This window comes from Vidua macroura, chromosome 4 (genome assembly GCF_024509145.1).
Source record: "Vidua macroura isolate BioBank_ID:100142 chromosome 4, ASM2450914v1, whole genome shotgun sequence".
Classification (NCBI taxonomy): domain Eukaryota; kingdom Metazoa; phylum Chordata; class Aves; order Passeriformes; family Viduidae; genus Vidua; species Vidua macroura.
The window spans coordinates 30,765,064-30,779,849 of record NC_071574.1 but is presented as its reverse complement, the minus strand read 5'-3'; the positions used below and the strand labels follow the sequence as shown (position 1 = coordinate 30,779,849).

At 38.5% G+C, this 14,786-nt stretch overlaps 1 protein-coding gene across 2 annotated transcripts in view; it reads right to left on the bottom strand.

The window, feature by feature from the left end:
• The window catches only part of TRIM2 (tripartite motif containing 2), a 60,411-nt gene that overhangs the window by 16,588 nt on the left and 29,037 nt on the right, over positions 1-14,786 (bottom strand). For both annotated transcript variants that reach the window (XM_053975725.1, XM_053975726.1), the window contains exons 4-8: positions 12,906-13,057; positions 12,028-12,208; positions 8,224-8,947; positions 1,447-1,550; positions 99-266 (exon numbers count right to left, since the gene is read on the bottom strand). In XM_053975725.1, the coding sequence (XP_053831700.1) occupies positions 99-266; positions 1,447-1,550; positions 8,224-8,947; positions 12,028-12,208; positions 12,906-13,057 (1,329 nt within the window). The remainder of the gene's footprint in view (positions 1-98; positions 267-1,446; positions 1,551-8,223; positions 8,948-12,027; positions 12,209-12,905; positions 13,058-14,786) is intronic.

Sequence of the window (14,786 nt, the reverse complement as noted above, 5' to 3'; positions counted from 1 at the left end):
GCTACAGCCAAACTATGTACTTTCTTGAAAAATAATGTTACTTTGCATTCCTTTGTAAGACAGAGAAAGCTCAGGAGAATTCACATAGTAACTCGTACCTTAAATTTTCCATCTGATGAGAATATGCTAACCCATTTGTTATCATAGTCTGCAATAATGATGTCACCACTGGGATGCACAGCCACTCCTGTTGGCCGCTGCAGCTGGCCGGGAGACCTTCCTCGTATGCCAAAACGGCTTTTGAACTGACCATCATTGGAAAATATCTGTAATAGAAAACAGGAATTTTAAAATTATGTCCACATATTACATTAACCTATTTCTTGGAGCTTAGATTTTAGCAAGTCACTAATCAACACTATAGTCAGGAAGACAGCTAGGAACACAAACCACTTTTACACAGTCCATATTTGAAAGTGATATATCTAATTTAAGATGTTAATTTAAGAAAAAAAAAAAAAAAGAAAATCTTATTGCACTGTTTTTTCAGTGATCTCAAAGTACTTCACAAACATTAATGAATTAGCTTCACAATATCTCTCTCAGGGGGGAGGGAATGGTATTCCCTTACTAGAAATGAGGAAACTGAGTCACAGAGTGACTCGGACACAGTCAAACACTAAGTCTGTAGAAAACATAGGAATATGTCCAGTGGTTCTGTCCCCAGGCCAGGTAACTAGACACTGAAGTTCCTCTGAAGAGGCTGCAAATTACAAAGCATGAGGGTGCTGATGAATATTTGATTCTGTCTCTTTGAAAAGGCCTGGAAATGAGTTCTCACAGCATGTGGCTTGCCGGTTCTCCCATACATGAACAAGCGACACTCTACTGCTGCTGTGTTCATTGCTACCACATGGCAGCCTGGAGAGTGATGACAAATTGTTAATGGTAAAAAGGATATATAGCAAACAAAAGAAAAAATGCAGCTTGGTTTTCACACAGGTTACAGAAGCCAAGAAATTATGAGTGTCGGGGTGCTACCACAGAAAAGATTTGATTACGATATCAGAAAGAGGAGCCAGTTAAATAGACTAAAAGCCACTTGAAAATTACATCTATCTAATTTTTTTTATTTGTACTTCCCAAAAAATTGTATTTGTGGCACCTTGCTCTAGATTTACATCTGAAAACATGAGAGTGATAAAATTTACAGTGTAAAATTATATTTATAGAAAGGCATTTTTCCAAATTATTGCACATCTTATTTTTTCATTCATTGCCAAACACCGTAAGAAAGGGAAATAAACTCTGATTATATACTAGATATAGTATAGATCTGAAAAAGATAGCTGCAGGTCAAGAAGATGGAAAGTTAATGGATGATAAATTAAGCCTCCCTTTTATTTTCTACATCTGCCTGAATTGTACAAAATGTGTCTGAGACTACAAAAAAGGGAGAGGTGTGGGGGCAAGGAGAAAAACACTGAAAGTGGCATATTCTCATACTTGCACACACTGGTTGTTACTGTCTGCTATTAATATTTTTCCATTTGTAGATGCAGCTACACCTTGAAGATTTGTAAATTCCCCTTTGTTTCTTCCTTTGGTGCCTAAAATTGAACACAAAGCACATAAGAAATCAAGTTAGACAGGACTAATCAGTTAGGACCCAAATGTCAACACATGCAATTATTACATTTCTGATCAAAGGATTTCTATTTTGAAGAGTTCTTCTCACTGCTACAACTTCAAAGAACCCTCTCAGTAACAGATACACAATTCTACCGACAAGACAGGATTGTTTAAAGGACTGTTCTCACTCTTCAGCATGTGTCACCCAAGCCCCCATTAACATTAATTGCCTCTTCAGCCTTCCTAAATCAGTGCTCACAAAATGCCTCTTGCATGAGGGAAGCGGTAAAAGGTTTTTACATAAGCAATGGACTTTTTTACACTGCAGATTTTTATTCTACTGAAAGGGGGAGTACATACAGAGAGGGGCTAAGATTAGAACTTGGACAGATGACATGGTTTTAGCTAAGTCTCCTCAGTGAACAGATGAGATAGAACAGATCACTTTGGATGGAGCTGTTTCAAGACAGGGAAGTTTCCTATTCCCACATATATAGTTTGCAGTCATAGGCTTCAAAGACTCCCTTAGCAGGGAGATTGAGATGAAGAACTAGTTTTGAATGAATGGGACTTGTGGGCCAATGAAGACAAACACCTGGAGGCTGAATGCTTCTGGGGAGACCTTGGGTTGTTCTAATAAAGCAGTGTCCACACACACACAAGTCTCATTTTAAGCCAGGATAAATGCACTTGTGAGTTACATAGAACTGTAAGTCTTTTACCCAGTTGCTTAAGGTGATAAGGAGTTGTAAAATGTCAATTTTTCACAAAAGTTCATTAACTTTTACTTATTACTTAGGTGTTTGTTTTGAGACATTCCAAGGGGCATCACAGAGCAAACTGGTGTCTTTAAAAGATCCGCCCCAAAGTGGCTGGTCCAAATTACACCTGGAACACAGGAACAGGATCCAAATTCCTGATTTGTTTGTAAAGGAGACTCAAGGATCCTTAGAAAATACTCCAGTTATGATCTTGGACTCCAAGGTTATTCATAATAAATGAAGGAATCCTGAAACAAAACAAAAAAAGCCCACCAAACAACCACCAACTCTATAAGCTGTCCTTTCCAAGACATGGATGCAGTGCTGTTTTTCCTGGTGAAAGATTTTTACAAGCATTCACTGGCTGTGTATCAGGCATTAATTGGTTCTAATATATGGTTTTAACTGAAAAACTTGTATTTCATTTTAGTCAGTCCAAAATATTCTGGAGCGCAGTGATTCAAACTGTTCTGACTGTGACGCCTAGTGTAAGACATACATATCAGCTCTAATTTGTATTTAGCTTTCATCAGGGATGTGAAAGCTTGTAACAACCCTTCTTTCTTCTGAGGTGATGGCTGTGGGATGCATATTTCCTGTCACTGGCTAACAAGTAACATTTAATTTCTCTACACTCAAAGCTGCAGGAATGTCCCTTTGTTTCAAGACTTATTTTCTTCAACTCCATCCGCTTCATCCTCTAAACAAGGCAAATGTTTCTCAGTTTTTGTACTGCAAGGGAAAAGTACATATTCAGGGAATAGTGAGTTACATACTAATTACATTACCCATACTTGAGCCATTTCTGTTTATTCTTTTAATAAACAGTGCCTGAGGGATGCATGCAGCAATTTTTTTTCCCACCATATGCTAATGATAAGTTTCCTTCTTGCTTCTTAGCCAAAGAGAATGGATGAAAAGAGAGAAACATTCCTTTTACTACTGAGAGTAAAGGGAAAACATTTGTTAGAAAAAAGGAGGCATAAGCTAGAGCATCTGGAACTAACTAACACAAACTTTATGGAATGTATGCTCTTTAGCCTTAGAAAAATGTTCTTGGAAGTCAAGGAATTTTGTTTTTAAAGATAAGAGACACCTAGATAAAGAGTTACTCAGAGCATTCTTCAGTGGAACCTTGTAAATATACATCAAAGGAAAAACTGAAGAAATTGCCCAGGAATGTCATAGTTAAGTTTTGCAGTAAGTTTAAGAAATAACAATTTATTAGCACAGTGTGTAGATGAAATTCAGCTCCATGCAATGTCCTTGTATCCAGCACTTTGCAGGTATTAAACCTATCACCTAACTCCTAATCTGCATACAGGCCCTTAGACAGTCCCCTCTGCAATGGCAGAAATTCCTCTGCAGAAGAAAGCTTACTTCCTAATGTATGTTCAAGAGGAAATCAGATAACTTTGAACTTTCCATTTTGAGTAATTCACCATGCCAGCAAAGAGCTGAACCCAAGTGCAGGCACTTCAGATGATGAGAGGAAAACCTGTAGGAAAGCATGTCAGCCTCTGGAAAAGCAGGCTTTTGCTGCTGACTCTGCAATACCAAAGATGATAGCTCCCCTCTGTAAGCAGAAATTCCTTCCTTATGAACATACCTGCCTAAGAGAGAGTCTTCAGCAAATCTTTTACTGCAAGATACTACCCCCTGTATCAAGGCATTTCATGTTTTGTCTTCTCTCCATCATGGGCAGTCATATGTCTCTCCTTAGCCTAGGGAGGCACCAACATTTCAATTGCACAGGGCTGGAACCAGTAGGAGCCTCATTCCAGTGTTTCCCAAGCAGTCTGGTTAACAGATGAAAGCCTGCATCTTTTGTGCCCATCGTTGCCCAGCTTTATCTCCCTGCAGTTCTGAGTTACTGCAGAGCACAAAGGAGGAAAAGACAGATTTTACTGCAAGCTGCTGGGGATTGGGAGAAAACAGGAGTGATTTCAAAAGGAGAAGACTGAACAGAGTTATTGTGGCCTGTGGAATATCTCCTTTTATACCATTTTTGTATATAGATAATGATCAGATTTGTTTTAGCCCTATCTAATTCCTTCTGGTATTACTGAGCATAGCCTGCACAAACCAATTAATTTAGCTTTCAACAAAGAAAGTGTACATTTTCTGCTCAAGACGATTCTAGCACACATAAAATGCTTCATAATTCAAATCTTTTACTCTTGAGCAATAGAGGTTATACTGAGTCTCACCAAAAAGAAGGAAAAAAAAATCTAAAAGCCCATTAACAGTGATAGGAGATGTTAAAAATAACATCATGTAACTGTAATAAGAATCTGCTCTTTAAGTCCTGGGATTCTGAACAAACTTGTGTAATGTATATTTTTGATGCTCACAGTAAGAGAAGGAGTGTTTTTTGCTTTCCACATTTTACTAATATGAATAATAACCCCCCTGCTTGTTAACCTAGATTCCCCAGCTTCCTAAAACATGAAGAAAAAACATGTCTGTGTGTCCAGGAGGAAGGGAATAGATTCAGAGACAAAATCAAATTGCAGAAATATTACAGATTATTGGGAAGACTTAAGAAGTTCTGAGTGGCCATAACCTGTTGTGTAGGTACCATTTCTTTCTTGCCTACAGCACTTCAAATAATTTTTCTTGGACTCTTTCCTATGTGGTACAGAAAAAAATAAAAAGGGTAAAACTAAACAGCATAGAAAGGCCTACATACATACTGCAAAGACAGGCATCAAGGAGTTTTCTTGCTTCCCAGCTTCCTTTCTTTTTTCCTCAGAGTGCCAAAAGATATTTAGTCAAATCTTACACATTATGAGGCTGTGATGCCCCCTTTCATAATAGATGCAGCTGAAACACAAAAGTCTCTGTAGTAAAACTGCACTGAATTTTTAACCCTATGTGTTTGCTGTAAAATGAATGTCAGTCTTTCGAATCCAAGTTCCCAAATAACCTTAAGTTTTAAAATCAGTCAGTTTGCTGGTTGAAGGCACATTGTTTGTAGCCTTTAAAGAGGAATGAATAATTCAGTAGGAACTCTGGCAGATATGCCCACACACTGTTGGTAGTGAAGATGGACTGATTTGTGTTAATTTGCTTTACACTGCATCTGCCCCTAAAAGCTTGGCCAAGACCACCTCCAAGCCCTGCTCATGCAGTAGAGGAGCCCCTGTCACCACAGAGAGGTACACACAAGCCTAGGGGTAAGAGCAAATCAGAAGTTTTTTGCTGCCACGGCAGCCAAACCTCAAATAACAAGAGCCAAATCCAGGCCAGGTCTCTGTTGTCAGCACATCAGAACTATACTGGGAGCTTTGCCAGCAATGTGGCATCAAGAGTTCTTCCCTCCCTGTCCAATACAGGTATGACTGCAATGCAATGTAGGCCTGGCAAAATGCCACACTGACTATCACAACCCCATTGAGTTCACAATGAGCATCAGAGAGATTGGAGCTAATAAATGAGAAAAGGAAAGTCTATGTTCCTATTACTAGGCATTCCTATTTCTACAGCAGGAAGGCTCGACCAGATGACCCAGTATGGTCCCTTCCAACCTGATTTCTTTTGTTATTCTGTGAAACACCTGATCAAGAATCCCTTTGCTCCCTCTAAGTCTGCTTTTTAACTGCATTAAAGCTATGATTACACAGACTTTGTTTGTGATTTTTTTTTATGTGAAGTAAATTCACAGTAAGGTTTCTATTTGCTTTCAGCATTTATAACAGACCAGAAGATGACATTCACACCTAGTAAGGGGGCTGACAGAAGTTCTGTTAAAGGCAATTTTTTTTTTTTTTTACACATTAATGTACCAGCTAAACTTAGATGCTCAGTTACATGACTGAACAGACAACTAAACAGTCTGAGGAAAAGGAATATTTGAAAATTGAACTTTCTAGCAGAGGGCCAACTCTCCATCTGGCTGTATCTGATGCCAATTCCAAATATAAGTAAATGAAGAGAAAAAAAGCAGTTAAAGTGGGAAATAGCACCACTACTGCTAAATGGTGTCAAAGAACCCAGTCAGGAAAAGTGCCAAAAGGGGAAAACTACTAAGGCACACAGCACAGCCTGGCAGAGCTAGAACACAAGATGGGGTCCTGGACAGAGCAGCTGATGACAACCATGCCTCTTAACCCTTCTTTGAAGGGCACGGAAGAGACTTTCCAGGGAAGGGGGAAGTGGCTCACACTGTGAACGCCCCTCACTTCTGCTCAGCATGGGTCTAAGGCACAAAAGCAGGGTAATGAAAGAAAGACTTCCCTCTCACTTTAGTGCTTCCTACCAGTTGTAGTTGGAGTGGTAGCAAAACCATTGGGCAACAATTATTTTCTAGATTATCATAACATTCTTGTTTGCATTTGTACAGACTTAAGGACATGCTACACAGATGTGCATGTACACACTCTTAGAGATTACACCTGGTTAAAAAGAATAGTAAGTTGAGGATATAAATTGTTGAGAGAGAAAAAGAGAATGCAGAAAATACTCTGCTCTTGTAAATAATGAATTACACAAATGTACGAATGTGTAGTCAATAATTTGACCTTGGAATGTCTGAAGAGAACCACATGCCATTTTAAAAGCCACAAATAACACAGCATTGGCAGAAGATACAATGCACACATCCCCATGAACAAAATGCACCAATGTTATATTAATGCTATCTCTTGTTAATACTAGCAGAACAATCCCCTGCTAGCAGCTGATCAATTTACTTGTGCATTGAAGCACCATACATCAGCATACATACAACAGCACACTCCACAGACTTGGATGCCCAGAGGAATATTACAGTGTGATTCTCCAGCACAGCTGTACGAGCTTCTGGCAGGCCAAATAGAAGATTTTTCTTGCCCAGTTTAAAATACAGATCCAGATTTGGCCAGGGCTGTTAGAGGAATTCAACAATGGGTTCAAAACAGAGATACACAGTAGTGCTGGAGAACAGTGATAAACTTTACATTACCTCATCAACAAATGAACCAAACCATAACTTTTTGAAGTGAGCTGAAACTAGAAGTAAATTAACTCCATGAAAGCAATCATTGTGAAAATGTCAGAAGTTTTACCTGCCTCAATAATTTTGCATATTTTGGAAGAGTGTAAAACCCTAGACCATCATAGCTGTGACCTTTCAGACAATGCATACGTAAGCCCAAAGAAGACCAGAGGAACACCTCTATGTAGGGTCATTCTGTGAAATGAGTGGCTGAAAACTGAACACAAAATATTACTCTCGGCTCTGTTTTTCCTATAAAATAGTGAACCATATATCCCAAATGTGGACATTCCAAGAGATTTCATGGAGCAAAAACTCTGAAACATGCATAGCTCTTGTTCTAATGAAATACATCTTTCTGTTTTGAGTGGTGAAGAAGGGGAGAAGGTAGAACTCAAAAATAAAGTACATGGTCATGGTTGCATCACAACAGAACTAAAAGGCTCTGCACTTCTGGGAAAACATTTAAGACTTCCAGAGTTTATGATGTGTTGGAGAGAGTAGTTTAAACAAAACCACCTAACAAACAACACCACTACCAACAAAAGCCAAACCATACCACTAGTAGCTAAGCCAGAAACTGCTCACTACAAGCAAGGGATACAGAAGCAGAAATTATGAGCTGAAATTACTTTAATCCATACCAAAAGCTTTGCAATATGAATATTAATGATTTTTAAAATATCACAAATCAAATGTATCCATTTTTCAACTGAAATCTCAATTAAATATTTGCTGCAAACTATTTTTGAAGTGTGTACTTCCAAAATGTACATATAAACAAAAGTCAAGAGGCTTTATGGTATTATCAAGTTGCTCTACTTGCAGCTTTAGCTTTACAATAACTAAACTTTTTCATTCCGTTTCCCTGAACTGTTTTTAAGTATGTCAACAGGCAGCCAAGTCACCTACCTATTCTGAAGATCAAATCATCTTCAATGGGATTCTCTTTTCTTTTGCCAGTGCTGTACATGCTCGCAGGTCTTTTCACAGCTTTCTGCTTCACATGACCACTGCCTGGAGATTTAACACGTCTCTTAACCCCTTCAGTGGTAGGAGACACATCTGCTGACCTGACCACTTTGAGTTTGAACGGGCTGCCCTTGATATGTTGATCATAAAGTCTCAGTGACAAAGTGAAGTCCCCTTCTTTCTGAACAGTATACAAAAATTCGTAAGTGCCGTTTTTGTTGTCAAGTATTTCTCCATCTGCTACACTCCCATCAGGTGTGCTCAGTTCAGCAGTGAGGTAAGCATTCCCAGATTTACAGAGCTCCCCATCTTTGTCCTTGGTCGTGATGGTAACGGACATGGGCTGTCCAATCACCGTCTGCCTCAGTCCCTCACCGGTGGCAACTGTTTCAGAGGCAACAGCGTTGGTAGTTAAAATAGTCCCCAGGTTGTGAATGGACTTCTTCAGGCCTTCTGTTTCCACTATAAAGTCCAACTGATCATTTTCTCGGGGCTGCAGCGGGAAGTCCCGCTCAGCCAGTTCGTTCAGCTTGTCACTCATCTGCTTCTTCACCAGCAGCACTTCGGTTTCAGTGCCATGGTTGAGGGCTTGGGCTGTAAAGTTGCTGCAGCTTTTAATGCTTTCCTGTCCTTCTAGTAAGGTATCCAGCTGTGTCTGGAGGACCTGTGTGCATTACCAAACACCAGATTAGCATCATGTTACAAGACCTATCCCAAGAAGATGTAGCATCTAAAGGTCTTTGTAGGAACCAAATTTATAAGGTCTTATTCTAGAGTTTAATTTAAACCTTCATTTTAGAAGAAGTAGCACACTGATCGCCAACCTGTACTTGGAATACAATACTGCAACACAAAAAAATACCCTGGTTTGGGCATTCAAGACTTTATAGACCCACAGTCACACCAGATTGAATTATTGCCCCATCTGTTTTGTCTTGTTTGGGTTTGCGTTTTTTGGTTTTTTTCTGTTTTGTTTTGGGTTTGTTTTTTTTTTTGTTGTTGTTGTTTGGGTTTTTTTGAGCAGAAGTCCAGCAACAAATGTAGAAGTTTGAACCCTGCTCCATCTAACTCTCAGCAGTCACAGTTAATGAGACAGTTCCTGGAACTGAGTTGTGTTCACAGGTGCAGAGATATTTTGCAGTCATGAGGTCCATTAATAAAACAGGCTGCAAGAAACTTCTTGATACCATTTCTTGAGAGCCAAAGGAATCTGTGGGTTACTCCTCTGTGGAGATGAAGGCCTCAATACCTGGATGCACATCCATCCTGAGGAAAAGTGAGATTCCTGAATTAAATAAATGAAGAAAGAAAAAAATCTCCCTAGCAGAAGGTAAATTGCTTTCTCCCTTTCAGCAGGCAGGAAAGCAAAATATACAGAATGGGTTGTGGGTAGTGGAAAGAGCTGGATTGAGTAGCCAGAAATGTTGGTGAGCAGCAAGCAGCCACTACATACTTAAGACTATGAAAGAGCTTCTATTATAGGGTCAGTTCTGGCCCTCAGTGTAAAATCCTTAAAACAGTATTGACCTCAAAATTGCTAGGTGTGGGCTGGGAACAGGGCTAGCTTTTTTTTTTTTTTTTTTTTTAATTTTGCAATGAACTGGAAAAAAGGATCCCTGAATTACAACAACCTAGCAGAGACATTCATGACAGTCAAGAAAACATTGCAGCTGCCCCCAACAATCTCCACTGATAAAATCCCCAAATGAACGTACTCAGTCACACAGTTGGTATGTTTTTCCTACATAGAAGAACTATGGCACAGACATGACTGGATTAGAGAAGTTGTTTTGTTAACCATCACTGTAAAGTAAATATTTTTGAAACATTTCAATTGATGTAAAGTAAACTTAAAGACTAGGTGTATTTATTGCTATGAAATACTCCTTCCTTGCTGAGATACACTATGTAATGACACTGAATTCTAAAGGCATTTTTTTCTGAATTTTCCAAAGCTTTAAGCTTTTCATCCACTGGAGAAAATCCAGGCTCATGTGTTACTGCTATAGGAAAAGGATAGCAACACAAAATATTTTGCAATTAAAACAGAATGAACAAATTTCAAGACTACACTGAAATTTCAAGTCATCTGCTTTTCTAGGCACACAAACTTCTCGGGATGCAATACAAGGCATTTTTAATCTGTTTGTCTTCATTCAAAGACGTAAGTAGTTAAAAGAGAGCATAGCCAATAAGGTCCCAGGATGACAAAACCCTATATGCTTCAGATAACAGCCCACAAACTAAAAGGAAGACAATTTGCAGCTATGTTTTAAAATCAATACTTTCTTAAGACAGTTTTCTTTCATTATAAAAATGGAAAATATTAAATCCTAACATAAATAATATTTAAAATGCACGTAGAGTATTTTACATCTTACACTATTTCAATCCACTGGACAACAAACAACTGCCAGGTTTTACTTAGTAAAGGATAGCCCTTTATTTTTTTTTTTTTTTTTTTTTTTTTAATATATGATCAGAATGATTGTATTTGCAGGACTACTGGGCATTCAAAAGTAAAATCCAATTTCAGTTGGGGTTTTTTTATACAAACAGGGTAGATGCCTCTTTTACTGCTTATGTACAAGTTCATAAAAATTTGATTCTCTAATGCTCACAGTTATTAAATTATTTTAAATCTCTTTAAACAAAAATAAGATAATTTAACAGCATATTCTATTTTGTGTAGACTTTGTACACATAGAGAATATATTTGCTTACTATGGAAGTAAGTGCAACATCTTGAATACATTGTGACATCATGAATACATTTAGATGAACCTGGGATCTTAGTCAACATTATTGATGCTCAAACTTCTGTAAGCTGCTGCTTAGCTCTGGAGATTACTAAATTGTGTGCCCCAATGGTTTTGGGCTCTCAATGTTCCTAAAAGTATGTATCTTGTGCATGTTAGAATTCCTCCATTTCCACAGGCTCTGCAGTTCAGCACCTTTCTAATGATCTAAAAACATCTACTGATGTTTTCAAGCCTATTTGACATCCAGAAATGTAGTATTCCTCCACTTCTGACATCTGGAGATGCTCAAGCCGTTCAGTAATGGCACTCTTGAATCTCCAATTATTGATGGGATTTTCTTTTAAAGGCAACTTTCATGGAGAAATCTTTCTTTATAAAGCAGAGAACTGATGCACAGGAAAATAAGGACTAAATTCTTTCATTATCCTGATTCAGACCTAATAAGCCTCAACAAAATCTCTACCCACCAGGCTACAGGCTTTGCTTTGTAAAAGTACAGGTTTCTGTTTTCTTCCTCTGAAGCTTCATCTACAATATAGAGGGAAAACCATTCAGATAGAAAGTAAAAGAGTGAATACAGCTCTGCAATTTGTTACTCTCCTCATTCCCTTAAGAAAGTGAGATGTCCCTCCAAACTTTCTGTATTCCAACAGGTAACATCTAACATGAAATAGCTTACCAAGCACTGGAAAAAAAAAACAGTGCTTTGAAGCAAAACAGGCAGCCTTACTCAGTTCTTCAGGATAAATTGTTTGGCCTGTATCTTCATGCACATCTTAAAAGGATAAATTGTTTGGCCTGAATCTTCATGCTCATCTTATAAGGCTGGGCACCCACAAGTGAGGTTCTGCAGCACCTGATTTCAGGAAAACAAATTTCTCTGGATCTCAGACATGATTTGTCAAACTGGCGTCCTGCATCATTTGTAAAAACTGGCTGATTAAATTAACAGCTTTGCATTGAAACAAAACATGCATCTTACTTTGTGTTTAAGGCCATAATTCACTTCCAGCTCCATGAGCAGCACGCTCTTTCGCACATTTAAAGTCTTCTGGAGTTCATCAAAAGTGGAATGAATGTCATCTACGATGCTAGCCTTTTGGTTGGTTAACTGGTGTATGATTTCAGATATAAAATGAAGTGCTGAGTCAATCTCTGGAAGCCTGAGGGAGGAATTGAATTACAAAGATTGCTGTTTCAAAAGTCGTTAAACACTGGCCCCTGCCCTGGTATCTTTTGATTAAACCCTCTCATCAGCAGGCTGTCTTTAAATGTGGTAATTTCCCAGAAGTAAGTTCATTCCTTTTGTAACCACACAGTGGGTCTGGTCTGATAAAATAAGGCTAAGCCACAGTCCTCCCCTGTGCAAATCCATTAGACTTTAAGCATTGCCAACAATGAGGCTTTGGATCCTCTGTCCTTTACGCTATATATCTACTCAAGAAGATATAACCAGATTTATCCCACTTATCCTTTTTTTTTTAAGCCATTTTGCACTGTAGTGTTTGTACCAGTCTTTTTAACAACCAGCATAATTTATTTAGCTATTAAATTGGACATTAATACTGTCCATGACTGGACAGTAGTTTCCTCCTTCGCATTTTATGCACCTTCTTTGCACAACATTTGCATTTCTAATGGCCTCTGTTTTGTTAAAGACAGATAGGAATCTTTTGCTCTTTTTGCTAACCCCTCAGTACATCCCACTCAATGGATTTTTTGTCCTTATTTTTTGTCCTCACTATCCCCACTTCCTAGGTAAATACCCACGGAACCAGCACATTAAAACGTCTACGCCGGACAGCACAGGAAGCTAGTAATAAAATTGAAAATGGAAAATAGTCAGTGGAGTCTCCATACCTTTTGTTGACAGCATCCAATTGAACCTGGAGGGAAGCCTTGTGTTGCTCCACCACATCCTTGAGCGGTACCGTGGGATGCTCTGCATGTTCTCCCTCTGTGCACTCCCGGCACATGGCTGTCTCACAGGACTGGCAGTAAAACTCCATCACCTGGAAAAGTGCACAACTCTGCACTCAAACATGGCAGCAGTAACATAAAGCACAACTTACGGAGTCTTGAACTCATTTATTAGCCAAGCTCTGAGACAAAGCTTCTGTTTTCTTATGCACCAATAATTTACTGCCTAAAAGATGGCCGTTATTCTTACATATTTTATATCAAAATGCTCATTTAAAAGCATTTTATTTATCATAAAGTGTCAGAACAGCAGCCTGTGAAGAACACTGGACATAACTGCTGGTCTTAACATCATCTTTATACTGCGCAATAGTAAGTTTTGGTGTTTCTCTTACTCCATGAAAGAAAAAAAAACTAGGCATTCAACTACCCTCGCTAACTCAATCCTTATTCTTCCCATAGGGTCTGCTAAAGAAAGCGTAAACTTTCTTTACGCTGTCTTGTGGCTGTTTTTCATAACAGGGCCACTCTTGAAACACAAACTCAATGGAAATCATCAAACAGCAAGTTTATTTGCTAGAGGAAAGCACCCTAAATGAATCAACATGCTGCAGGGAAAAATCTCCATATCCCATTACTAATCCCTTAAAACCATTAAAATCTCATATCTGAGATTGTAATTGGAGTGATGATCTACACTTGAAAGAGGAGGCGATTGTTTCAAACTGTTAAGTACCCAGCAAGATGCTCTTTACAGATAAAAATAGATCTTTACACGTAATAGATAACCCAAATTCTAAATATATTAATGAAGGGAAAGAAACAGAGAAGTCCTGTGCCCAAAATCACATGTTAGTCAAAATAATGCACACATATGCAAATTTGGCATGAGACTTTCTTTGAAAGTCTCATGACATGAGAGCTAGGAAGTCCTCGGGCACAAAGCATTTTAGGCTTATTAAAAAGGATATAAGGAGGTTTTAGTATATCTTTCAAAGCAAGACATTGGCAGCTCTTTTGCATTCAGAGCACAGCATCAGAATCTTGAATAATTCAGCTGATGCTTTTGGCACTCAGACATCTTGCACAAAGATGGTTGTGCTGGAGTTGTTGGTTGATGAGATGGTTGGGTAGACCCAGCTGTTTTAAGGTGAGCAGAGGGATTTGTAACAGCACCGTGCAAAATAGCTGGCTGCTCTGATGCATCTTGAGAATTAAGGAGGGGGAAGCAAGAACCATGATTTGCACATGGCTGTTAGCATTAACAGAGATTTTCCTCTGATAAGCTCCTTTCCGTCTTATTCCCATTCTTCCCTCTTATCTCAATTCACAAGATATAGGATTCACATGCAGTGAGAATTTAGTCATTTGTCAGCCACTCATGTAAGCTGAGAAAATTTAAAAATTGATCCAAATAACCTGTGTAACATCAAATAGATCAGCAACAGGAAAAAAAATAGTAGACCTTCAAAACAATGTCAACCCTCATGACTATTCCAGTCACTGTGAATTTACCAGTCTCATTGTAGTAGATCCTCCAAGGCCTAATAGTTACTTTGGTAGGCACTGTGATGTGATGCATTCTTACAGTGCACAGAGGAAATCAGTTAAACAGAGTTTAGGATTTAAGTTCTTTTCAAAAGCTTCAAACGTCTGCAATCAGAAGCATCCAAAAGGAAGAATATTTTAATAGGAAACTCTGAAATCTTCTTATATGGCCAAAAATTAATTAATTTCTTTTGCATGAGTGTCCAAAATTCATCTTTCTGCCTCCTAATAATTTAATGCTTAGGTTCAAGATGTTTCAACAAGCCCTTTATT